General features: G+C 41.5%; 1 protein-coding gene across 2 annotated transcripts; it reads left to right on the top strand.

Moving 5' to 3' along the window:
• Window positions 1-27,573, top strand: MOB1A (MOB kinase activator 1A). 2 transcript variants are annotated; one of them, XM_023187952.2, is made up of 6 exons: window positions 1-309; window positions 6,035-6,201; window positions 11,473-11,566; window positions 13,229-13,362; window positions 20,288-20,451; window positions 23,535-27,573. In XM_023187952.2, exons 1-6 carry the CDS (start codon window positions 296-298, stop codon window positions 23,610-23,612), a joined length of 651 nt encoding a protein of 216 aa, XP_023043720.1. In that variant the 5' UTR covers window positions 1-295; the 3' UTR covers window positions 23,613-27,573. The 2 variants fall into 2 exon arrangements, with proteins under 2 accessions (XP_023043720.1, XP_023043721.1); XM_023187953.3 differs by having other exon boundaries at window positions 90-309; window positions 6,038-6,201.
• Window positions 27,574-27,804: the final 231 nt, after the last annotated feature.

The raw sequence follows: 27,804 nt of genomic DNA, 5'->3' as shown, positions 1-27,804 counted from the left end.
GTTCTAGGACGAGGCGGAGCGAAAGGGGGGTGCGTCAGGTCCCTCCCGGCGCCGCGAAACCTTAACTCGCGAGATTTTGTTGGTTCCGCATTTCGGGTCTGCAAGGCGGGGGTAAGCGAGCAAGGCGGGCGCGGAGGTTTGCAAGGGCTCGCAGCGGCCAGAAACCCGGCTCCGAGCGGCGGCGGCGCGGCTTCCGCTGCCCGTGAGCAAAGGACGGTCCTCTCCCTCTCGCCGGCTCCGAGTCCTGATCCGGGCGGGGGCCAGAGGCCCCTCGCCTCCCATCTGAGGACCGAAGATGAGCTTCCTCTTGTGAGTGGGACCGGGCCGCGGGCGCTGGGGCTGCGGGCCGAGGTCGTGGGGGAGGCCTCCCCGGACCTGAGGCAAGGGCTGGGCCTAGGGGCCGGGGCAGGGGCGGGGTAGCTGGCGTTTGTTTTGCCTCTGTTTGGGTCAGCGGGGGAGGCCGAGATGTTGGGAGAGGCCGACAGAGATGAAGGTGAGGTAAAGGAAACGGAGCGTGAAGGTTGGGGAGTAGAAAGGCCCCCGGGGCGTAGCACCTCCAAACTTTTCCGCCCGAGCGCCCCCGAGGGCGGGGAGACGATCTGGGGGCGGAGCCGCGAGCCCCCAGTTTCTCTCGTCTCGAGCTTCTAGAAACCGTCCATGCCGACTTAACTCGCCGCTAGGTTATAGGTCCAGTTTCAGTATTGTCGGTGTTGAATGCCGCTCCGGGAGAATGTGCCTTGCCCCAGTTTGAGAAGCTTGAAGTTAAGATGCGGGCCTTGGAGTCGGATCGTTCTGTCCAATTCTGATTCTGCCCACTTACTAGTTTTGATTTTAACCACCTTCTCTTGTCCTCGGTAGAATCGTGTGTTTTTAATCATTATGTAATATACCATACAACATTATTACATAGTACATTGCAGTATTATTGTAAATAATTTGGAAAGTTAAAATTAAAACAAATTCATAGTCCCATTACAGGAACAATATTGCTATTTTAGTGCACTACAGCAATTAACTTGATACGCATACCTTAGAATCTCATTTTAGAGATAATGCCTGAGCCCAGTCAAACAAGGCTAAAATGAAGAAGCTTGTAAATTCCTTCATGATTCTTATGCACATTAAGGTTTGAGAAGCATTGCTCTGGCAAAGTATTTTTTATTCTCAGGTGGCTCTCTCTACCTTGTATATTGCTTAAATGTGTGTTTCGTGATTGAGTAATTATCCATTTTTAGTTATGGGTGTAATCCACATGCTTGACATTTTTATTAAATACAATATAAAAACACTACATAGTTTTTTTTTGTTGGTTTTTTTTTTTTGTTTTTTTATAACCAGAGTTCACCCACTTTATTGTGAGAGACTGGGATTCCTTCCAGTATTTGCTTTTATAAAATAGGACTACTAAGAATATGTTTATCTGCGTCTCATTTTCCCTCCTTTGGGTTATTCTCGTAAAGGAATGGACTCTAAAATACGATTACCTTGTCAAAAAGCCTGTATGATTTAGATTTAATTTCTATATTAATAGAAGTATTCCTCCCTCCTGTACTTTTTTCTTACGAGTTGATATTTAGTTAGTGAATGCACAGTTGCTTTGTGGACCGTAATGTGAGACTTTTTTTTTTTTTTTTTTGAGACCGAGTTTCGCTCTGTCACCCAGGCTGGAGTGCAATGGCACGGTCTCGGCTCACTGCAACCTCTGCCTCCCGGGTTCAAGCGACTCTCCTGCCTCAGCCTCCCGAGTAGCTGGGATTACAGGCGCCGGCCACCACACCCGGCTCATTTTTGTATTTTTAGTGGCGACTGGGTTTCATCATGTTGGCCAGGCTGATCTTGAACTCCTGACCTCAGATGATCCACTCCTGCACCCGGCTGAGACTTTCTTTTTTTAAAACTTGACCTTCTTGATGGGTGCTTGAGTTGTTGCCGCTTTTTGACCGTTATGAATAATGCTGCTGTGAACATATGTGACAGGTTTTTGCGTGGATGTATGTGTTCATATCTCTTGGGTATATACTTAGGAGTGGAATTGCTGGCTTACATGGTAACTGTGTTTAACCTTTTGAGGAACTGCCAAACTTTCAAAGTGCTGCACCATTTTACATTCCCATAAGCACTCTATGAGGGGTCCAATTTCCCCACACCTCTCATAGCACTTGTTAATTTTCTTTTTTTAATAGTCATCCTAAGTGGATGTGGAGTGGTATCTCCTGATTTTGATTTGCATTTCCCTAATGACTAATAATGTTGAACATTTTTTCGTGTACTTATTGGTCATTTGTATATATTCCTTGGAGTAAGGGCTATTCACATCTTTTGCCTGTTTTTAAATTGGGTTGTCTTTTTGTTTTTGAGTTGTAAGAGTTCTTTATACATTCTAGATACAAGTCCTTATCACATCTGTGATTTGCAAATATTTTCTTCCCTGTTCAATATAATTTTTTATCATGTTAAAAACGTTTCAGATTTGATTTTTAGTGTTTTCATAATTCTTTTTTACTTCTTTTTTTAAATTAAAAAAATTTTTTTTATTTGAGACAGGGTCTCACTCTATTGCCCAGGCTGGAGTGCAGTGGTGCCATCTCAGCTCACTGCAACCTCCGCCTCCCGGGTTCAAGCAATTCTCCTGCCTCGGCCTCCCAAGTAGCTGGGATTACAGGCACTTGCCACCACGCCCAGCTAATTTTTTTTTTTTTCCTATTTTTAGTAGAGGCGGGGTTTCACCATGTTGGTCAGGGTGGTCTGGAACTCCTGACCTCAAGTGATCCACCTGCCTGGCCTCCCAGAGTGCTGGGATTACAGGCGTGATCCACTGCACCCGGCTCTTTTTTACTTCTTAATCAGTCTTATTTAAAGTCCAAATTATTCGGGTAAAGTAAAAGTCTGTAGTTCTATTCCATTCCTCTTCCTAGAAGTAATCACCAGTTTTGATGAATTTAGTTTTTGATATTTTCTATGCATTTACAAAATGGGCTCCTGCTGTACATTTGGTTGTGTATTATATTTAACTGTGTATTAGATCTTTTCCTGTGAATACGTGTACTCTGTCTGGTTTTCTTAACTTCTATACAATATTCCATGATATGGATGTACCATACTTTAATTCAGTCCTCTGCTGATAAAATTGAGGATTGCTTGTAGGTTTCTCCCTATTAAAAACAATCTTGGAAAACAAATCCTTATCCGTATCTAGAGGAGATATTTAGAAGTAGAATGGATGGCTTGAGGAGCTTTTCAGTGTTAATAGATACTACCATATTGCCCTCCCAAAATGTTACACTTTATACTTTCACCAGTAGTGTATTAAAGTACTAGTTGCTCTGTACCCTAGTCTAGTGGTCCTCAGCCTTTTTGGCACCAGGGACCAGTTTTGTGGAAGACCATTTTTCCACAGATCTGGTTGGGGAGATGGTTTCTGGATGATTCAAATGCATTACATTGATTGTGCACTTTATTTGTATTATGACATTGGAATATATAATTAAATAATTTTACTACTCATCATAAGGTATGATCAGTGGTAGCTCTGAGCAACTAGACAGTCCCATATGGGAGTAATGGGAGAGAGTGACAGATCATCAGGCATTAGATTCTCATAAGGCACATGCAATTTAGATCCCTTGCATGCACAGTTCACAATAGGGTTCACGTTCCTGTGAGAACGTAATGTCTCTGCTGATCTGGCAGGAGGTGGAGCTCAGGCGGTAATGCCAGCAATGGGGAGCGGCTGTAAATACAGATGAAGCTTTGCTACTTGCTCACTGCTCACCTCCTTCTGTGGGGCCCAGTCTGTGACCTTGGGGTTGGGGGCCCCTACCCTAGTCCACATTTAATATAATCATGTAAACTTGACATTCAGATTAGGGAAAAAATAAATCTTACTTTAATTGAACAGGTTTTCACATGCTCATTGATTGTCATGCTTCTGAATTGTCTATTCATCTCCTTAGCCTATTTTTCTAAAGGATTCCTCATATTCTTAATGAGTACAGAAACCCTCTATTACCCAGTTCATCCTTAGTAATATATGTTACAAGTACTTTTATTTGGTTACTTGTCTGTTTGCTCTGTTATGGAAGTTTTAATTGATACTATTTGAAATCTGTCCATTTTTTTCTTTGAGATTTCTGAGTTTTGTGTAGGAAGACTCTATGGATGGTGTGAGATAGGAATAAAAACATTTTTTCCTCAATAATGAGTTGTGCCTGTCTCATTTATTTTCCCTGTTATAAACTTAAAGATGTTGGTGTTTCTTTTACTGTGGTTTGCTTTCAAGGCATCCCAAATATTTTGATATAGAAAATTGGATTTTTGAACTAAACCTCCCTGCGCCATTTTGTTTTTTATCTTCCCCACCCCCCATGTGGCCTTACTATGTTGTCCTGGCTGGTCGCAAACTCCTGGGCTCAAGAAATCCTCCCGCCTTCGTCTCTCAAATGGCTGGGATTATAGGTGTGAGCCACTGCACTTAGCCCCACCATTCTCTTTTCTTTTTTTTTTTTTTTTGAGACGGAGTCTTACGCTGTCGCCAGGCTGGAGTGCAGTGGTGTGATCTAGGCTCACTGCAACCTCTGCCTCCTGGGTTCAAGCCATTCTCCTGCCTCAGCTTCCCAAGCAGCTGGGACTACAGGCATGCGCCACCATGCCCAGCTAATTTTTGTGTTTTTTTTTTTTTTGAGACGGAGTCTCGCTCTGTGGCCCAGGCTGGAGTGCAGTGGCCGGATCTCAGCTCACTGCAAGCTCCGCCTCCCGGGTTTACGCCATTCTCCTGCCTCAGCCTCCCGAGTAGCTGGGACTACAGGCGCCCGCCACCTTGCCCGGCTAGTTTTTTGTATTTTTTAGTAGAGACGGGGTTTCACCGTGTTAGCCAGGATGGTCTTGATCTGCTGACCTCGTGATGCGCCCGTCTCGGCCTCCCAAAGTGCTGGGATTACAGGCTTGAGCCACCGCGCCCGGCCTGTGTGTTTTTTTAGTAGAGACAGGGTTTCACCATGTTGGGCAGGATAGTCTCGATCTCTTGACCTCATGATCCACCTGCCTCGGCCTCCCAAAGTGCTGGGATTACAGGCGTGAGTCATCGCACCCAGTCATGGCCCCATCATTTTCTATAGCACTTTGCGGGGCTGAGGTGGGTGGATCACTTGAGGTCAGGAGTTCGAGACCAGCCTGGCCAACATGGCAAAATCCCATCTCTATTAAAAAAAAAAAAAAAATTAACTGGGTGTGGTGGCACATGCCTGTAATCCCAGCCACTCGGGATGCTGAGGCAGGAAAATCACTTGAACCCAGGAGGTGGAGATTGCAGTGAGCCGAGATCTTGCCACTACATGCCAGCCTGGGTGACAGAGTCAGACTACATCTCAACAAAAAAAAAAAAAAAAAAAAAAAAAAAGGAAAAGGAAATTGAGGCCAAAAGAAGGTTCAGTTTCTCAAGAAGACACAGTTAGTGTTAGATCAAGAACTAAAATCCAGGATCTTTCTCTGTACCAGACTTCTTCAGAGGGCATACTAAATTGCCTTATTGTGGAATTGTGCTGCTAATCTTGCTTTTACGTGCAGGGGGAAAAAAAGCATTCTTGTGTTGCGATCATCATTTTCCTATCTTGGCATTTTTCAGAGATTTTCTTTTTCTTTTTCTTTTTTTTCTTTTTTTTGAGATGGAGTCTTGCTCTGTCACCTGGCCTGGAGTGCAGTGATGCAATTTCAGCGTACTGCAACCTCTGCCCCCCAGGTTCAAACCATTCTCCTGCCTCAGCCTCCCGAGTAGCTGGGACTACGGGTGTGCGCCACCATACTCGGCTAACGTTTGTATTTTTAGTAGAGGTGTGGTTTCACCATGTTGGTCGGGCTGGTCTCGAACTCCTGACCTCAAGTGATTCCAAAGTGCTGGGATTACAGGCATGAGCCACTGTGCATGGCCCAGAGAGTAATTTTTATTTTGTTTTTACAGACTACTTGATATACGTAAAATTATATACCTGTTCTACTTCCAGTCTTAAAAATTCATATACTTGCACTTTTAATCTTACAGCAGCAGCCGCTCTTCTAAAACATTCAAACCAAAGAAGAATATACCTGAAGGATCTCATCAGTATGAACTCTTAAAACATGCAGAAGCGACTCTAGGAAGTGGGAATCTGAGACAAGCTGTTATGTTGCCTGAGGGAGAGGATCTCAATGAATGGATTGCTGTAAACAGTAAGTTTTAAAATGCAACGTTGCTGTTTTATAGAAAGGTTTTGCTAAAATCTCATTGTTAATGAATTTTCTTTTACAGATAGAACTGTTTTAATATAACAAATTATCTATAAAGAAACATTAAGTACAAATACATCCAAAGCTATGTTGCTCTTTTCAGAGTACTTGGTGGTAGTTTGTGAGGTTGAGTAGAGGGACCTGAGGAGAAATGATGAGTGCTTTTGGGCAATTTCTGAGGAGAATAGCATGAAAAGCTGAGTAAGGTCAAATAAAAGATTGATAAATGAAAACATAATGCCTGTCGTGGTCTGTGACTTTGTAGCGAATCCATCTACACAGTTTTACTTCCACTCCCAGCAGTACTCATCAGCCTGCATATCCAGAAAAGTCAGTTGCAGTTCACATGGACAGTCAGTTGATTGTTGTGACTTAGAGTGTCACAGGGAATTGAGAGATTGGGAGAAAATGGAGGGATCTGAGCTGAAAGTCACTTAAAGTTCAAGAGAACAAGGGCATGACATGGGACAATATGCTAAGACTAGAGATTTGAATGTGAGAGTCTCTCATTTCTGAGATGAGATCATTTCTGGGTAATAATTAAATTAGAAATTTCAGATGTTCCAGGAATAAAAAGTTTAAATAAAAAGTTTAAAACTTTTTTATTTATTTATTTATTTGTTTATTTATTTATTTTTGAGACAGTCTCGCTCTGTCACCCTGGCTGGAGTGCAATGGCTTGATCTTGGCTCACTGCAACCTCTGCCTCCCGGGTTCAAGCCATTCTCCAGTCTCAGTCTTTTGAGTAGCTGGGATTACAGGCGCATGCTGCCACACCCAGCTAATTTTTTATATTTTAGTAGAGACGAGGTTTCACCATGTTGGCCAGGCTGGTCTGAGTTCAGGCAATCTGCCTGCCTTGGCCTCCCAAAGTGCTAGGATTACAGGCGTGAGCCACCATGCCCGGCCTAAAACTTTTTAATGGAAAATTTCAAACATACAAAAGTAGAGAGACTAAGTCCAGTGAATTCCAGGTATTGATTCCATTACCCAGCTCCAACAAATACCAGTTTGTGACCAATTCTTCTTCTGTATGCCACCCTGATTATTTTAAGCAAATCCCAGACATGATATTTTATCTATAAATATTTCAATAAGGTATGTCTAAAAGACAAGAACTTGTAAAGATGACAGTGCCATCATCCTTTAACTTATCAAATATCTGGTCAATGTTCACATTTTTCATGACCGTCCTATAAATGTTTCTTTTTTTTTTTTTTTTTTGGTTTTGAGATGGAGTCTTGCTCTGTCGCCCAAGTTGGCGTGCAGTGGTGAGATCTCAGCTCACTGCAGCCTCCACCTCCACCTCCCAGATTCAAGCGATTCTCCTACCTCTGCCTCTGCCTTCCGAGTAGGTGGGTGGGATTACAGGTGCCCACCACCACGCCTGGCTAAGTTTTGTATTTTTAGTAGAGATGAAGTTTTGCCATGTTGGCCAGGCTGGTCTCTAACTCTTGACCTCAAGTGATCTGCCCGCCGCAGCCTCCCAAAGTTCTGGGATTGCAGGCGTGAGCCACCGCACCTGGCCAAATGTTTTCTTTTTAAAATTTTTTTTGCCCTAAAACTTTATGCTTCGTTTAAATCAGGATCTGAAGAGGCCTGTATGTATGCTTCTTGAATCCCTCTTTTTTTTTCTTCAGAGATGGGGTCTTGCTTTGTTGCCTAGGCTGGAGTGCAGTAACATGATCGTAGCTCATTGCAGCCTCAACTTCTGGGCTCAAGTGATCCACCTCACCCTTCTGAGTAGCTGGGACTACAGGCTCACACCACCATGCCCTGCTAATTTTTTTTTTTTTTGAGACAGAGTCTTGCCCTGTCGCACAGGCTGGTGCGATCTCGCTCACTGCAGCATCCATCTCCCGTGTTCAGGTGATTCTTCTGCCTCAGCCTCCCGAGTAACTGGGATTATAGGTGCCTGCCACCATGCCCGGCTAATTTTTCTATTTTTAGTAGAGACAAGGTTTTGCCATGTTAGCCAGGCTGGTCTCAAACTCCTAACTTCAGGTAATCCACCCACCTCAGCCTCGCAAAGTGCTGGAAAAAAACCCCTGTTTAAAAAACTTTATTCAGGGCCGGGCGTGGTGGATCGTGCCTGTAATCCCAGCACTTTGGGAGGCTGATATTGGCAGATCCCTTGAGGTCAGGAGGTCAAGACCAGCCTAGGCAACATGGCAAAACACCATCTCTACTAAAAATACAAAAATTAGCTGGGCATGATGGCGCACACCTGTAAAATCCCAGCTACTCAGGAGGCTGAGGCAGGAGAATTGCTTGAACCCGGGAGACGGGGGTTGCAGTGAGTGGAGATCGCGCCACTGCACTCCAGCCTGGCTGACAGAGTGAGACCCAGTCTGGGAGGAAAAAAGTAAAATACAAAAAATACAAACAAACTATTGAGAACCCCAAAGAGCTTTTAATTATATCGAGTATATCTAGTGATACTCTGTTAGAAATTAAAACTGAGAAGATGTAAATACTTATTTTTTATTTTCTCTTGAGACAGTATTGCTCTGTCGCCCAGGCTGGAGTGCAGTTCATGATCTTGGCTCACTGCAACCACCTCCTGGGTTAAAGCAATTCTCCCACCTCAGTCTCCAGAGTAGCTGGGATTACAGGCATGTGCTACCATGCCCGGCTACTTTTTGTATTTTCAGTAGAAATGGCGTTTTGTCATGTTGGCCAGGTTGGTCTTGAACTCCTGGCCTTAAGTGATCTGTCTGCCTCATCCTCCCAAAGTGCTGGGATTACAGGCGTGAGCTGCTGCACCCGGCCCAAATTCATTTTAAAATAACAATAATAAACCCATTATATTTTAACATAAATATGTTTTTATGAAAAATGACTATTTTCCATAACAAATTTTAGTGAAAAATGTGGCATTGTTTTATATTTTTGTAAATCTTATTTAATGTCTGGCTTAATAGACAGCTGGATTCTTATATCCATTTCTATATTCAGTCTGTTGTGATATCACACATCATGGAGCCTCTGGAAAACACCATTGTGCCCTCTTGAGAGAGTAAGAGTGAAAAGAACAATTAAAATGGTTTGACCTTATAGATCCTTCCTCAGATAGGGGATTCCTGGACCACATTTTGAGAATAGCTCCTCTAGACCAAACCAACTACCGCCTGGGCATATATTTTGTTTTGTGTGAATATTGAATACCTGTGTTTCTTAGAAACATGACTAAGAGGAAGATTTATAAGTGAGGGAGTTTTGTATAAAATTCCTTTTACAAGATAGCATTAAAAAATCTATTTGTTTTTTAAGAAACTTGGAAAATCCCTAGTTGTTTTTAGGTACTTCTTTAGACAGGAGACTAAAACTTTTTATTTATTTATTTTTTTGAGACAGGTTGTTCGGGCTGGAGTGCAGTGGTACCCTCACAGCTCACTGCAACCTCGAACTCCTGGGCTCAAGGGATCCTTCCACTTCAGCCTCCTGAGTAGCTGGGACTACAGGCATGTGCCACCATGCCTAACTAATTTTTAAAAATTTTCAGCAGAGACTGGGGTCTAGCTGTGTTGCTCAGACTGGTCTCAAATCCTGGCCTCTTAAAGTGCTATGATTATAGGTGTGAGTCACTGCAACTAGCCTGAAACATTTTTTAAAACTTTCCAAGGCTTATGTCGTTCTCTTTGCATAGAGAGTATACTTCACTCGGTAACGTTTGTTTACTCACCCCCTTCCTCTTCCATTTTATTCTGGATCTAGTTGAAGCTCCTTCAGGAAGTACCCCGACTACTTCCAACTCTTCATTACTTTGCCTTTTCTCTGTAACATTTATCGTTGGCCTTTGGATCCTGTCTTCTTATATCTTGTACTATTATTGCTATTTTTATTTTGATACCGTGTCTCTGTCACCCAGGCTGGAGTGCAGTAGCGCCATCACAGCTCACGGAAACCTCAGCCTCCTGGGCTCAAGAAATCCTCTCGCCTCAGCCTCCTACATAACTGGGACTGTAGGTGTGCACCACCACGCCTGGCTAATTTTTTTATTTATTTTATTTATTTTATTTTTTTTTTGAGACGGAGTTTCGCTCTGTCGCCAGGCTGGAGTACAGTGGCCGGATCTCTGCTCACTGCAAGCTCCGCCTCCCGGGTTTACGCCATTCTCCTGCCTCAGCCTCCCGAGTAGCTGGGACTACAGGTGCCCGCCACCTCACCCGGCTAGTTTTTTTTTTGTATTTTTTAGTAGAGACGGGGTTTCACCATGTTAGCCAGGATGGTCTCCATCTCCTGACCTCGTGATCCGCCCGCCTCGACCTCCCAAAGTGCTGGGATTACAGGCTTGAGCCACTGCGCCCAGCCCGCCTGGCTAATTTTTAAAAAATTTTTGTAGAGATGGAGTCTCACTCTGTTACCCAGGCTGGTCTTGAATTCCTGGGCTCAACCAGTCCTCCCACCTCAGCCTCCCAAGTGTTGGGATTACAGGCATGAGCCACCATGCCTGGCCATATCTTATATTATTCATCTCTTTTAATTTTGTCTTTTCTGTTAACTAGAGACTCCACGGCAAGGGACTTTATCTGAAGTATTTTGTCCTCAATATGCTATAGACCTCAAAAACAAATGTTTATGATTAATTAGATCTTTTAAATGCCTCAGGATACAGCTGCTGCACCTTCTTCCTCACGGTATATTCCACAACATGTTTTGTCTCTTTCTAAACACAAATTGTATTATCTGGTCCAAATTGGCAAACTGGATTTTTCATTTCCTTGGATGTAATTATATTGTATATTCAAATGATGTAATAGTCATCATTAAGTTAGAGTTATCTCCAGTATCTTATTTTCCTGCTGTTATATGCAGGTGGATCATGAAGTCAGGAGTTTTGAGACCAGCTTGGCCAACATGGTGAAACCCTGTCTCTACTAAAAATACGAAAACAAAATTAGCCGGGCGTGGTGGCATGAACCTGTAATCCCAGCTACTCGGGAGGCTGAGGCAGAATTGCTTGAACCTGGGAGGCGGAGGTTGCAGTGAGCCAAGATCGCGCCACTGCACTCCAGCCTGGGCATCAAGAACAAGACTGTCTCAGAGAAAAAAAAAAATGTAGTGTACTAAAACTTAGAGTATCATTGGATTATTGAATGTCTCAAGGGTTCAGCTAAGAACCTAAATGTATTGTCTGTTTTTCCTTCAACTGAGAGGTCTCATGTTTTGTGTTTACACAGACATTTTAACACAATTCTATTATCTCTGCAGCTGTGGATTTCTTTAACCAGATCAACATGTTATATGGAACTATTACAGAATTCTGCACTGAAGCAAGCTGTCCAGTCATGTCTGCAGGTCCGAGGTACCTATACTGCCTATTATATAGGTGTTTGGATTAGTTTTACTTTATCATCAGTTGGTATAAATTAAACAATTAAGATTTGTTATTCATTTGTTTGAAGGTGATTCAGTTTTATTGGTTCTTGACTACTCACCCGTAAGCTTTTAGTTATTGTGTAATTTTTAAATTTTATTTATTTTGAGACAGAGTCTCTCTGTGTTGCCAGGCTGGATTGCAGTGGTGTGATCTTGGCTCACTACAACCTCTGCCTTCCAAGTTCAAGCAGTTCTCATGCCTCAGCCTCCCAAGTGGCTGGGATTACAGGCATGCGCCACCACTCCCATCTAATTTGTGCATTTTTAGTAGAGAGAGGGTTTCGCCATGTTCCCCAGGGCTGTTCTCAAACTCCTGGCGTCAAGTGATCTGCCCACCTCGGCCTCACAAACTGCTGGGATTAAAGGTGTGAGCCACCGCGCCTGGCCCGTTATTAGTTATTATTAAATACTTTGGTATGTGGGTACTCCCTGTTTTCATTTTTATATTGCATCATAGTAAGTCTGAATGTTTTGTTATAGAAGTAAACACAGAAGTAAACAGAAATTTGAGTTATGTTTGTCTTGAATTGCAAACATTTTATTTTTTTCAATTTTATTGATAACATGTTTCCTGTTTCTAGTTTTTAAATGAATTTCTTGAAAGAGTTTTTAGTTGATCTTTTAATATTTGATTATTTTTTCTTGTGCTTATTTAGTATTTAAAGCAGCACAATTTTGAAGTAATTATCTGGCTTGAAGATGCTAGATTTAAAAATGTTTTGACTTTAATAAATTTCAAGAAATACTGAAAAGATGGAGCTCTATCAGTCATAATATTAAGTCCATCATGTGATGGGATTAATATTTGCTGTGTTTCCTTCCGGGTTTTTTTTTTTCTTATAATAAATGACTGATTTTATGGATGATGGATGTTATCAAGATGTTTGTCTTTTGGAAAAGATTGTCCTTTCTGACTTTGCTACAAGTGTAAAGGAAAAAAGATCCCTAATGAGTTTGTAGTCCTATTTTTATTATAATATTTTAGGAAGAATGTTTTTGTTTTATATTGTGTTAAGTTATATTCCTCAAGCTTTAAAAGAAATTAAAATAAACAGGAAAATTAAACTTACCTATGGCTCAAATGCTTTACACAGTGATGTTTTGTATAACTCTTGTTAATCCTTCTAGCTCAGCAACGGTAAGGGGGGAAGTATGCATGCCTAATATATATCTCTAACACCTGGCCCACAAAACAGAGTTTTGTAATATTGGCTCCATTGATGATAATAAATTGATGAACAAGAATCTCAGAAGAATGTAATGGATCCATCAGCTCCATACCCAGCCGTCAGCAACCTTCTGCCTTACAGGAATGCATTTCCTTCCTGTTTCCCAGGGCTGTGTTGTTAATAAAACATCTATCCTGGCATTGCCTCCTGCCACATTATCTCCCTTTTTTCTTCCAGTTATAACTGTCACTTTCAGGATAATTCTATAGAGGACTTGTAGTAATCTTCAGTAGAACTTACGGTGATGTATTAAAGTTAGATATAACTTCTATTGACAAAACGTGAATGAACCTGTTTTAATTACAACTTGCACATTTGTTAATATTTTTGAAAAATCAGTAAAACATTTTTCTCTCCAGATACGAATATCATTGGGCAGATGGTACTAATATTAAAAAGCCAATCAAATGTTCTGCACCAAAATACATTGACTATTTGATGACTTGGGTTCAGGATCAGCTTGATGATGAAACTCTTTTTCCTTCTAAGATTGGTGAGTTAACATTGTGGAAATATTCTTTCTTTTTTTTAAATTTTATTTTATTAATATAAATAGAGCTGGGGGGTTTTTGCTGTGTTGTCCAGGTTGGTCTCAAAGTCCTGGCCTCAAGTGATCCTCCTGCCTTGGCCTCCCCCAGTGCTGGGATTACAGGCTTGAGCCTCCGTATCCAGCCTGTTTCTCTTTTTGAATGATAAATCTGTTCTTTTTAACATTGTTATACTCGTAGAGACTGCCAAATTCTTCTCCAAAAAGTTTGTACCAACATATACTCCCCCCAGCCATGTTTGTGTTTGCCTGTATTTCTTCACCAACACTGGTTATTACTCATTTTTTAATCTTCTCTAATTTGGTTAAATTTGTTTTAATGTACATTTAAAAAGTGTTGATGAGATTGAGCATTTTAGGTTTTTTGTTTGTTTGTTTCATTGATCATTGTGTATTTTCTGTTTATATCTTTCATCTATTTCTGTGTAAAGGATATCAGCGCTTTGTCATACATGTTGTATATGCTTTTCCCCAGGTTACCTTTTGTCTCATTTTGTTCATGGAGCATTTCTGCTATACACAACCGTATTATTTTGTCCTATTATATCTTTTATGACTTGGTTTTAATATAACAATTAGAAAGCTTTTCCCTGCTTCAAGATTATAAAAATATTTGTTCATGTTTTCTTTTTTTTTAATTTTTTGATACAGAGTCTCTGTTGCCCAGACTGGAGTGCAGCGATGCAGTCTTGGCTCACTGCAGTCTCCACCTCCCAGGTTCAAGCAGTTCTCATGCCTCAGTCCCTGGGTAGCTGGGACTATAGGCACATGCCACCATCCCCGGCTAATTTTTGGATTTTTAGTAGAGACGGGGTTTCACCATGTTGGCCAGGATGGTCTTGAACTCCTGACCTCAAGTGACCTACCTGCCTTGGCCTCCCAAAGTATTGGGATTACAGGTGTGAGCCACCATGCCTGGCCAGGCAGGTTTTTTTCCCTGAATGCTACATTAATTTGTTTCCAAATGGAAATACTAGTCAATTTGTCCCATTACCATTTATTAAACACATTTGCCTTTTCTCCCCTGATTATCTGAATGCGCATAACAAATTGCCATATATTTTTGCATGTTTTAGTCTCTTTATCTGCTTCTATAGAAATTCCACACATTAGTGACTGTGGCCCTGCATCTGTTAGCATCTTGTAAGGCTGGTCTCCCTTCCTTGCTCTTCTTTTTCAGAATATTCACAGCTATTTTGGGATATTTGTTTTTCCAAAGAACTTAGAAACATTTTGTCAAGGTAAAAAAAAAATTAGGTTTTAATTATGACTATATTTAATTTTTATAGATAGGGATTCTTTTTTTCTTTACTGAATCTTCCTAGCCAAGAACAAGATTTATTCATTTATTCATGTCTTTAGCTTTATTTTCTCTTGTAAAATTCTGAGGTTATGTCAGTTGTTCAAGTTTTAATTTTATTCTAGGGATTTTGTCTTTTATTGATAACATGGTTTCCAGCTGGTTATTTAGTATATAGGAAAGCTGTTGGTTTTTACTTTTTAATTTTTTAAAAATTTTTTTTGAGACAGGGTGTCACTCTGTTCCCCAGGCTGGAGTACAGGGGTGTGATCACAGCTCACTGCAGCCTTGACTTCCTGGGCTCCAGTAATCTCCCACCTTAGCTTCCCAAGTAGCTGGGACTGTAGGCATGCACCACTACACCTGGCTAATTTTGTTTATGTTTTGTAGAGATGAGGTCTCGTTATGTTTCCCAGACTGGTCTCGGACTCCTGGGCTTAAGCAGCCCTCCTTCCTGAGCCTTCCAAAAGTGTTGGAATTACAGGTGTCAGCCACCAGCACTGGCTCAGCTGTTGATTTTTATTTACATTTTATAATTAACCATCAGACTCTTTTTCTGTTAGTTTTTGGTTGGTTCTCTTGAATTTTTAAAGTACACAACTGTGTCATGTTAAGATAGTGTTCATTTTGCCTCTTCCTTCCTGATAATATATTCTTGTTTTATGCTTATCTGATTGCACTGAGTGGTATTTCAAGTGCAAAGCCGAGTAGTGGTGATGATGGCAGACATCCGTTTCTTGCTTTCTTACTATTATGCAAGTACCTCTAGTATTTCTGCAGTAAGCAGAAATCTTGGCTTTTGGTTAGAGGTGTGTGAATTTTTAAAAAATTATATTAATGAAAAATATCCACCATTTATATTACAAAAGTTTTTTTTTTTTTTTTTTTTTGAGACAGAGTCTCACTCTGTCCACCAGGCTGGAGTGCAGTGGCACGATCTCGGCTCACTGCAAGCTCTGCCTCCTGGGTTCACGCCATTCTCCTGCCTCAGCCTCCCTAGTAGCTGGGACTACAGGCGCCCGCCACCGCGCCCGGCTAATTTTTTGTATTTTTAGTAGAGACGGGGTTTCACCGTGGTCTCCATCTCCTGACCTTGTGATCCGCCCGCCTCGGCCTCCCAAAGTGCTGGGATTACAGGCGTGAGCCACCGCGCCTGGCCACAGAAGTTTTTTTTTAACGAGGAATGGCTATAGCGTTTATCAGATACTTTTCCAGTATCTGTTGCCTGTGACCACAAGGTTTTCTCCATTTTTTAATAAAAATGTTCTGCTGGAAGAGTCTTTCTTATTTGTTAATATTTTATGCGTTTGGCATCGGTGTTCATGGATGAAATCAATCCTTGTCATTTTTAACTTAAGATTATTTTATGAGCAACATATTTTTGAATTCCTTTTTGCAGTCTTTCTTATAGAGGCTTTTCAGGATGAAAATTTTTTTCCAGGTTGTTAAATTTGATCTGTTTGTTATAGGTCAGTTTTTCCATTCTGCTATTAAACCTTTTATTTCCTTTCTCACATATCTTTATTTTATATTGACTGTGCTTGAATATAATCTGCTAAATTCAGCTTGGAAAGTGTTTAGATTTAAACAAATTACTTATTTCTTTACTCATTAAAGATTAAAGTCTCTGCTTATGGCAGGTAAGTAATTCTTTTGATTTATCCTCTTTTTCTCTCTTTTTTTTTTTTTGGAGACAGGGTCTCACTCTGTCACCCAGGCTGGAGGGCAATGGCACAGTCTTGGCTCACTGCAACCTCCGCTTCCTGGGTTCAAGCGATTCTCGTGCCTCAGCCTCTGAGTAGCTGGTACTACAGGCGCCCACCACCACACCTGGCTAGTTTTTGGTAGAGACAGGGTTTCACCATGTTGGCCAGGCTGGTCTCGAACTCCCGACCTCAAGTGATTAACCCACCTTGGCCTCCCAAAGTGTTGGAATTACAGGCATGAGCCACCATGCCTGGCTTTTTTCTCATTTTCCTATTCTTAAATAATTCATTCTGATCCACCACCTCTCACTCCCACTGCCCTGCCATTAGGCTATTATCTGCATCTTACTTTTGCCAGTTATTTAGTCTCACACAGAACTGTTTATAATTTTTTACTAATATATGCAAATTATTAATATCCTTTTATTAGATGCCCGTTTATACATTCTGATAAAAAAGATGTTTGATTTTGAAATCTGGTTTTTTTTTTTTTTTTTGAGACAGAGTCTCCCTCTGTTGCCCAGGCTAGAGTGCAGTGGTGCAATTACAGCTCACTGTAGCCTCGACCTCCCAGGCTCAAGTGGTCCTCCTGTATCAGCCACTTGAGTACCTGAGACCACAGGCATGTGTGCAACCACTCCCAGCTAATTTTTTAATTTTTTTGTAGACACGAGGCCTCACTATGTTGCCCAGGCTAGTCTCAAACTTCTAGGCCCAAGCAACCTTTCTGCTTCAGTCTTCCAAAGAGCTTGAGATTACAGGCATGAGCCACTGCACCTGGCCAGAAATCTGCTTCTTCTTTTCTTTAACTTTCTTTTTTTTTTCTTTTTTTTTTGAGGCAGAGTCTTGCTCTGTTGCCCAGGCTGGAGGGCAGTTGCGCGATCTTGGCTCACTGCAAGCTCTGCCTCCTGGGTTCATGCCATTCTCCTGCCTCAGCCTCCCGAGTAGCTGGGACTACAGGCGCCCACCACCACCACGCCCAGCTAATTTTTTGTATTTTTAGTAGAGACAGGGTTTCACCATGTTAGCCAGGGTGGTCTTGATCTCCTGATCTCATGGTCCGCCCACCTTGGCCTCCCAAAGTGCTGGGATTACAGGTGTGAGCCACTGTGCCCGGCCAGAAATCTGCTTTTTCAATACATGAATACAAGATCCTGCCCAGGAAAACATGCCTATAAGCTCCAGGATAATGTCTGAAAAGTCAAGTTAATGAGGACTGGGGTGGTGGTGGGGAATAACCACAAACAGCAAAATATACCAAGTTTCAGGTTATTGAGAACTGGGTGGGAAAAAAATGCAAGGAAAGAGTGTTTTAAGCCTTCGTTTTCTGAAAGATTGAAAAAAGAACATGTTTCAAGAGTAGTCTTGTGGAACAGACCTTTAAGGCCAACTAATTTAGGTTTTTTTTTTATTTTTATTTGTTGAGATGGAGTCTCACTCTGTCGCCCAGGCTGGAGTGCAGTGGTGGTGATCTTGGCTTGCTGCAACCTCTGCCTCCTGGGTTCAAGTGATTCTTCTGTCTCAGCCATCTGAGTAGCTGGGATTACAGGCCTTAGCCACCACGCCTGGCTAATTTTTGTATTTTTAATAGGGACAGGGTTTCACCATGTTGGTCAGGCTGGTCTTGCACTCCTGACCTACCTGTCCCTGTTTTCTGATGGACTTTGATGTTGTCAGCCAGAATTCTCAGGAATGTAACCAGTTGGATCCCCATCTCCACTGCTTGGAAAGATACCAAACTCTACCCCATTTGTTTTCTAAAAAGGTGCTTATTTTCTTTCTTTTTTTTTTTTGAGACAAAGTCTTGCTGTGTTGCCCAGGCTGGAGTGCAGTGGCATGATCTCAGCTCACTGCAACCTCTGCCTTCCGGGTTCAAGCAGTTCTCTGTCTCAGCCTACTGAGTAGCTGGGATTACAGTTGCCCACCACCACTAACGGCTAATTTTTGTATTTTTAGTAGAGACGGGGTTTCACCATGTTGGCCAGGCTGGTCTCTTTGGCCAGGCTGGTCTCAACCTCCTGACCTCGTGATCCACCTACCTTGGCCTCCCAAAGTGCTGGGACTACAGGCATGAGCCACTGTGCCCGGCTGCCTTTTTATTTTGCTTAGGAGAGTTTCCAGTCTTCATTGAGAGAGTGTGTATGTATGTAATTTCTTCTTCTTTTTTTCCCTAAGGGACGAGGTTTTACTATGTTGCTCAGGCTTATCTTCAACTCATGAACTCAGGCAATCTGCCGACTTCGGCTTCTCAACGTGCTAGGATTACAGGCATGAGCCACCATGCCAAGCCAGTGTAATTGCTTTAGAGTTACAAATTACAAAGTAAAAATATTTATAATCAAAATACTTAACTCTTGTTGCATTTAATTTCAAAAAGAAACTCTCTAATTTTTTTTTTTTTTTTTTTGAGATAGAGTCTTGCTCATCACCCAGGCTGGAGTGCAGTGGCGCGATCTCGGCTCACTGCAAGCTCTGCCTCCTGGGTTCACGCCATTCTCCTGTCTCAGCCTCCCGAGTAGCGGACACTACAGGCGCCTGCCAACGCGCCCGGCTAATTTTTTGTATTTTTAGCAGAGACGGGGTTTCACCGTCTTAGCCAGGATGGTCTTGATCTCCTGACCTTGTGATCCGCCCGCCTTGGCCTCCCAAAGTGCTGGGATTACAGGCGTGAGCCACCGCGCCTGGCCGAAACTCTCTAATATTAAAGAACTAAATCTCAGTACTTTGGGAGGCCAAGACAGGTGGATCACTGGAGGCCCGGAATTCGAGATCAGGCTGGCCAACATGGCAAAAACCCATCTCTACTAAAAATACAAAAATCAGCCAGGTGTAGTAGTGCACACCTGTAGTCCCAGCTACTTGGGAGGCTGAGGTGGGAGGATTGCTTGAACCTGGGAGGTGGAGGTTGCAATGAACCATGATTGTGCTACTGAACTCCAGCCTGGATGACAGAGTGAGACAGTCTTAAAAACACAAAAACAAAACCAACTAAAACTGCAGGATTTTTGAACTTTGATTCAGCAGCATCTTATATAATTTGATACCTGTGCTAAGGCAGTCAGAAAAAAGTGGGTACTTTGTGAGGATTTGGATTTGGGTTTTCACTTCCTTGGCTTTAAAAAATATATACAGGCCGGGCACGGTGGCTCAAGCCTGTAATCCCAGCACTTTGGGAGGCCGAGACGGACGGATCACGAGGTCAGGAGATTGAGACCATCCTGGCTAACATGGTGAAACCCCGTCCCTACTAAAAAAAAAAACACAAAAAGTAGCCGGGCGTGGTGGCGGGCGCCTATAGTCCCAGCTACTCAGGAGGCTGAGGCAGGAGAATGGCATAAACCCGGGAGGCGAAGGTTGCAGTGAGCTGAGATCCAGCCACTGCACTCCAGCCTGGCCGACAAAGCGAGACTCCGTCTCAAAAAAAAAATAAAAATAAAAATAAAAAATATATACAGAGGTAGGTTTGTGTGTATTTATGAATGTGTGTGTTTATGTGTTGCAGGTGCTCATAGCAGTGTGTAAACTTTCTGCCGTTAGGCTGGGCATGCCTGTAATCCTAGCACTTTAAGAGGCTGAGGCAGGCAGATTGCTTGAGCTCAGTAGTTTAAGACCAGCCTGGGCAACATGGCGAAACCCCATCTCTACAAAAAATTAGCTGGGCGTGGTGGCGTGTACCTGTAGTTCAGGTTGCTTGGGGGGGCCAAGGTGGGAGGATCACTTGAGCCCAGAAGGTCGAGGCTGCAGTGAGCTGAGATTGCACCACTGCACTCCAGCCTGAGTGACAAAATGAGACCCTGTCACAAACAACTTTCTACTGTTAAATTAGATAACAGACTAATTGTTTCATATGTGTGTTTAATTGCAGGTGTCCCATTTCCCAAAAACTTTATGTCTGTGGCAAAGACTATTCTAAAGCGTCTGTTCAGGGTTTATGCCCATATTTATCACCAGCACTTTGATTCTGTGATGCAGCTGCAAGAGGAGGCCCACCTCAACACCTCCTTTAAGCACTTTATTTTCTTTGTTCAGGTAAGTTGATCCATGTCGATTTCTGTGTCCTGTGACTTGGACTTATTTGGGTTGGGAACTTCAACAAAGAGCAGTGTGTCCTATTTATAGATGTAAAGCCAATTATAGGCAAGCTTCTCTTTTCTGTTTTGTTCTCTTTTCCACATTGTTTATTTTATTGATGTATGCAGCAGTATAAAAAGGTATCACCCCCATTTGGGCCTTCTGCCTCTGGCCTCCCTAGGTCTGTGGTTAGGATTATCCATTCAGGGTTGTGGCCTGTTGCTTTGTGGACCCTTAGTCAGAATTGGAACCCTTTTTTTTTTTTGAGACAGAGTCTCACTCTGTGGCCCAGGCTAGAATGCAGTGGCGTGATCTCGGCTCAATGCAACCTCTGCCTCCTGGGTTCAAGTGATTCTCCTGCCTCGGCCTCCCGAATAGCTGTGATTACAGGTGTCCACCACTACCCCCAACTAATTTTTGTATTTTGTTTTGTTTTGTTTTGTTTTGTTTTGAGGCGGAGTCTTGCTCTGTCGCCCGGACTGGAGTGCAGTGGCCGGATCTCAGCTCACTGCAAGCTCCGCCTCCCGGGTTTACGCCATTCTCCTGCCTCAGCCTCCCGAGTAGCTGAGACTACAGGCGCCCGCCACCTCGCCCAGCTAGTTTTTGTATTTTTAGTAGAGACGGGGTTTCACCGTGTTAGCCAGGATGGTCTCGATCTCCTGACCTCGTGATCCGCCCGTCTCGGCCTCCCAAAGTGCTGGGATTACAGGCTTGAGCCACCGCGCCTGGCCTAATTTTTGTATTTTTAGTAGAGATGGGATTTCCCATGTTGGCCAGGCTGGTCTCGAACTTCTGACCTCAGGTGATCCACCCTCCTCAGCCTCCCAAAGTGCTGGAATTACAGGCCTGAGCCACAGCACCCGGCCAGAATTTGAACTTTAAAAAATCAAAATAATTCACATTATTTGAAAAAGATATCAAAGAATTGATATGCCTTTAGCCTAACTTTAGAGATACTTACATTTTTTGCATATTGAATTACATACACATGTCTGTCTTAGATATTTTATGATAAAAAACCTGGTAGCTTTATAGTAGATATTGTGTATTATAGTTCTGTGTACTGTATCATGCTCTTCCTGATCTTCTTTCTCAGATTGTTGCATAAAAGGTCTACTGCCCCTTTATCAAAAATTCAGTTTGTAGTTTTCAGGTAGTTTTTTTTTTTTTTTTGAGACAGAGTCTTGCTCTGTCGCCCAGACTGGAGTGCAGTAGCACTATCTCGGCTAACTGCAACCTTTGCCTCCTGGGTTCAAGCAGTTCTCCTGCCTCAGCCTCCTCAGTAGGTTGGATTAGAGGCGCCTGCCACCACGCCCGGCTAATTTTTCTATTTTTACTAGAGATGGGGTTTCACCATGTTGGCCGGGCTGGTTTCGAACTCCTGACCTCAAGTGATCTCACCTACCTCATCCTCCCAAAGTGCTGGGATTACAGGCGTGAGCCACCACGCCCAGCCTTTTTCAAGTAATTTTTATGTAAATTTAAATATGCATACAGTTTTGATTTCAATGTTTAACACAGTGAGGATCATACTGATACCTAGACTTGCTTCTTTAATAAGCCTCCCATTGTAAGAATATAGGAAAAAACAAACTCGCTTTTTTCTACTATACTCTCACCACACAGAATGCTTCTGTGACCAAACATGGGGACTGTCTCTCACACACCAAGTCAGTGATCATTTCTACAGTGGACACCAGATGAATGTCCTATAATACGATTCAATTCTGATAATGTCTATCTGGAGGTAGCATCAGATCCTACAAGTTTGAGAGCTCAGTCCCACAAGACTGCCTCCCAACCTGGGACATCAATCAAAAGTAATACATTGTCAACTATACCTCTGACTATAAACCAGGGTTCCCACAACCCCCTTCTTGGGTTTGATTAGTTTGCTAGAGCAGCTTATAGAACTCAGGGAAATACTTATCTCTACCCATTTATTATGAAAGATGCTAACAAAAGATACAGATGAACAGCTAGATGGAAGAGATGTGTAGGGCCAGAGGAGAAGGGGCTTCCATACTCTGTCCAGGCATGCCATGCTCCAGGAACCTCCACGTGTTCAGCTATCCAGAAGCTCTCCTGAGCCCTGTTTTTTTGTGTTTTTATGGAGGCTTCATTACTTGCCCATGATTGATTAAATAATTGGCCATTGATGATCAACTCAACCTTCAGCCAGCCCTTTCCCCTCCCCAGAGGCTGTGATCTGGGAAGGGCAGAGGGCTGGCTGAAGGTTGACCAGTTCCCATTCTGAAACTTTATAGGAGCCTCCAGCCACCAGTCATCTCATTAGCACACAAGATAATCTTAGCACTCTGGTGATTCCGACAAGGGTTTTAGGAACTGTGCGTCAAGGAACGGAGGAAGACCAATACTTATATCACAATATCATAACTATATTTTTATTTATTTATTTTTTTGAGATGGAGTCTCGGTCTGTCGCCCAGGCTGGAGTGCAGTGGCTGGATCTCAGCTCACTGCAAGCTCTGCTTCCCGGGTTTACACCATTCTGCCTCGGCCTCCTGAGTAGCTGGGACTACAGGCGCCCACCACCACGCCCGGCTAGTTTTTTGTATCTTTTTTTTTTTTTTTAGTAGAGACAGGGTTTCACCGTGTTAGCCAGGATGGTCTCAATCTCCTGACCTCGTGATCCGCCCGTCTTGGCCTCCCAAAGTGCTGGGATTACAGGCTTGAGCCACTACGCCCAGCCCATAACTATATTTTTAAAAAGAGAGGGCTGGGCGTGGTGGCTCACCCCTGTAATCCCAGCACTTTGGGATTTGGGATGCCAAGGTGAGCGGATCACTTGAGGCCAAAGTTCAATACCAGCCTTGGCAACATAGACCACATCTGTACAAAAAAGAGGAAAAAAAAAAAAGGAAAAGAGAATAAATGCCTATTTTAAAATGTTCACAGAGGTTATTTCATCATTCTTTTGGACTTCAGAAAACTAGAGTTGGGAATCCCTTCTCCAAAAGACATTTACAGAGTTTCAGTTTTAGATCCATTTTTAATTGTTATTTTTCTTCTCTTTTTAGGAGTTTAATCTGATTGATAGGCGTGAGCTGGCACCTCTTCAAGAATTAATAGAGAAACTTGGATCAAAAGACAGATAAATGTTTCTTGTAGAACACAGTTACCCTCTTGCTTCATCTATTGCTAGAACTATCTCATTGCTATCTGTTATAGACTAGTGATACAGACTTTAAGAAAACAGGATAAAAAGATACCCATTGTCTGTGTCTACTGATAAGATTATCCCAAAGGTAGGTTGGCGTGATAGTAAGACCTTAAGGACACAGCCAAATCTTAAGTACTGTGTGACCACTCCTGTTATTATCACGTAGTCATACTTGGTTGTAATATGTGATGGTTAACCTGTAGCTTATAAATTTACTTGTTATTCTTTTACTCGTTTACTCAGTCATTTCTTTACAAGAAAATGATTGAATCTGTTTCAGGTGACAGCATAATGGACATGAAGAATTTCCATCAGTAATTTATGAATGAGTTTCCAGAACAAATTTCTTAATAACACAATCAGATTGGTTTTATTCTTTTATTTTACAAATAAAAAATGTATTTTTCAGTATCCTTGAGATTTAGAACATCTGTGTCACTTCAGATAACATTTTAGTTTCAAGTTTGTATGGTAGTGTTTTTATAGATAAGATACGTATATTTTTTCAAAATTCATGATTGCAGTTTAAATCATCATATGACGTGTGGGTGGGAGCAACCAAAGTTATTTTTACAGGGACTTTATTTTTTGATCTTTATTTGCGATTGTTTTCATATCTATCTAAATTATTAGGAGTGTGTGTATCAGAAGTAATTTTTTAATGTCTTCTAAGGATAGACCAGGCTTTTAGTCTAAAAAGCTTAATTCAGATAGTAGCTTTTGGCTGAGAAAAGGAATCCAAAATATTGCAAGAAATTTAGGTCTCAAAACCACTATTTTTATTATTTCATTATTTTTCAGAGGCATTGAAATTCTGGATTAGAGAATGGAGGAAAATACTCAGAGTACTTGATTATTTTATTTCATTTTATTAAAAAATTACTTCTATGTTTTTATTGTCTTGAGCCTTAGTTAAGAGTAGTGTAGAAATGCATGAACTTCATCCTAATAAGGATAAAACTTAAGGAAAACCACAATAAACCATGAAGGTATATACATCTTATAACACACAGAGTTTTGGTGTGCTACCTATTCTTGAGAGAGTGAGTGAGTGTATGTGTTTAAAGGAAACAAAATGGGAGAAATAAGTTTTAAAAGAATCCTCATTCTGTTAATATTCAAAAGATGGACTGAGCTCCCACTTGGGTTTTATCTTGTTTTAATTGTTTTTGTATCAAAACTTGAAATTCCTCTATTTCTATTGGGATATAAAAACTTTCCCCTTTAGTGAAGAAAACGTTTAGTTTTTATTTGGTTCCTAGAATTTAGTAAACTCTATTTAAAATGTACTGAGGCACAACAAGTATTATACTGGAAGACTTGCCAAACTGGCAAAGCTTTAAGTTCATCAGCATTCTATGTGGTTCAGAGCTGTGATTTTTGCAAAGTATTTTACCAGCCTCCTTGATGGCTTTGATAAAGATTAGATTTGATGTTTTTTTTAAATTTATTTTTCTTAATCCACTAAACTATAAAGAAAATACTTACTTAGAAACTCCATTTTAAATAATCATTTTCTAGACATTCTTAAATGTATACAGAATTTTAAAGAAAACATTTAATCTAATTTAGGTAGCATCCATATATCATTGAGGAATTAAAGTGTGGGACAGTCGTTATGAAAAAAAAAAAAAAAAAGAGAAAAGCCCTCTATTAGACATTCCACAATCCATGTTTTAAGCTTATCCAAAGGTGCAAATGTCAGCCATTCTGTATGTTCATGTTGATCATTTGTGAACAAGAGAGCAGGTTTCTAGATGTCACTTAGGATGTGAACTGCCTCTCGACTTTAAACCCTGTTGGCTTTACTTTTTTAAGTCCACAAGTGATGAAACTAGTTTCTCAGGTAGGCTTGTACTTTCCTCATTATTTCTAGTATTTCAAATATTCTCAAAGAAAAGAGTTACCACTGTTCTCCATTTATTTTCAGTTATGGAAATGTTCCCTCTCTTCACGACTAAGCTCTAAAGCAAATGAAAGACGATCACACGTCAGGACAGTAGTAAAGGCAGCTTATAAATGGGACATAAATCAGAGATGTGTTGGTATTTTGAGACTCAGACTGTCCTTTTTAAAAATAAAAACAAAAACATTACCAGGTTCCCAAGCCAATCTGGCTTAACCAACAGTGCACCGAAATATTAGTGTTTACCTCCAAGGCTAGGGAGCCAAGGGGAGGAGGAGAATTGGAGGAAGGGGAGATAATGGGAAGAGGATGGTGCCTTCCAGAGTTGGCTAGAGGGCCAACCTTTGATAACAGTTTGATGAAATCAGTTTTTTTGTTTGTTTGTTTTTTTGTTTTTTGAGACAGAGTCTCACTCTGTCGCCCAGGCTGGAGTGCAGTGCCGGGATCTCGGCTTCCTCCAAGCTCCGCCTCCCGGGTGCACACCATTCTCCTGCCCCAGCTTCCCTAGTAGCTGGAACTACAGGTGCCCGCCACCACGCCCAGCTAATTTTTTGTATTTTTAGTCATGCCCAGCTAATTTTTTGTATTTTTAGTAGAGATGGGGTTTCACCGTGTTAGCCAGGATGGTCTCCCATCTCCTGACCTTGCATTCCACCTGCCTCAGCCTCCCAAAGGCTGGGATTACAGGCGTCAGCCACTGTGCCAGGCCTACAGAAATCAATCTTTTTGACTCTTCTTTCTTTTATCTCCCCATGCCCAAGGTTTGCCTGTTCCATAACACTCACTCCCTTCCCCCTTGCTAATCAGAATCCATCTCCTCTCAGTGTCTGATCTCTGCTCTTCATACATGATTACAGTTATGGGGTGGAGAGTGCTTGCTAAATTATGCAGTTAATCCTATGGTGCTTTAATTTTCAGGCCTTCAAAAAACACTTGGACAGTGATGTGCAGATTTTTAAACAGTTGAACTTCCTTGTACTACAGTTTTTGTATTAACAGCCAAATTTGTCTTTCATTCTTCAGATTGTGAATAAAGTGATTTTTACAGGGCTTCCAGCAAAGTATTTCCTTTCATCTAAGGCTTATAGAACCCTAGCTCATATAGCTGCTTACATGAGAAATGTGAAATCTGTATTCACCATGACTTTAAAGTAACAAAGGTAAAGTTTTTTAGTAGTGCCAAGGCAAGAGGAACAATCTTGGTGGTAATACTAAGTTTTGTCAATGTTGTGGTTTCCTGATTGTATTGTTGGCTTTCTCTCTGAGCATTGAGGTTATACTAGAAGTAGAGCTTCTCAAACATAGTATCATTACCTCATAAGCATTAACAAATCAGGCCCAAAGAGTATAAGTCCTAGAAATTTGTTTTTAAGCGGCCCTAATCATGGTGCCGGTGCTACCGCCTTGTTTTAGGAGCCTGCCTCCTGTCAGTATGAAACCCTCACCTGAAAAATGACAGCCTGGACACCAAACACTGAGCACCTTCAACAGGCACATTATTTCCCCTGGGATCAGTAAGGGGATTTGGTTTCTACTATTGTAGAATTCTGAAAAGAGGTAAAGTAGTCCTTTGGTCATCCTATTTTTGCTTTCAATTTTGATATTTCAGACTGTAAAAGGTCTTGGGGGATGATAGTACATGTGGTAGCAGTAATTTTTTTGAAGCAACTGCACTGACATTCATTTGGGTTTTCTCTCATTATCAGATTCTATTCCAAACAAGTATTCTGTAGATCCAAATGGATTACCAGTGTGCTATAGACTTCTTCTTATAGAACAGCATTCTATTCTACATCAAAAATAGTTTGTGTAAGTTAGTTTTGGTTACCACCTAAAATATTTTTAAATGTTCTTTACATAAAAATTTATGTTGTGTTTTAAAATCCTTAGGGGCTTTATCTATTTTTCTAAGTCAGTTAACTGTACTTTTAAAAAAAGTATTTTGTATCTACTTTTGTAACTTCATCAGAATAAAATATATTGAAAGCAAGAAATGACTGATTATGTATATCAACACACACTTCTATTTAAATATAGAAACTTGAGAGTTTTGCAGGTTCTGTGGATTTTTGAGTACAGCTTAAATTTGGAAAGTTATCTTTGCATATTATTTAGTAGCTAACATGTTTTCTTAGCCCTTAAAAAAGGAAGTTCCTAAGGCCGGGCGCGGTGGCTCAAGCCTGTAATCCCAGCACTTTGGGAGGCCGAGACGGGCGGATCA

This window comes from Piliocolobus tephrosceles, chromosome 15 (assembly GCF_002776525.5).
Source record: "Piliocolobus tephrosceles isolate RC106 chromosome 15, ASM277652v3, whole genome shotgun sequence".
Classification (NCBI taxonomy): Eukaryota; Metazoa; Chordata; class Mammalia; order Primates; family Cercopithecidae; genus Piliocolobus; species Piliocolobus tephrosceles.
Note: the sequence above shows the minus strand (reverse complement) of the source record. Positions and strands in the feature narration are given on the sequence as shown.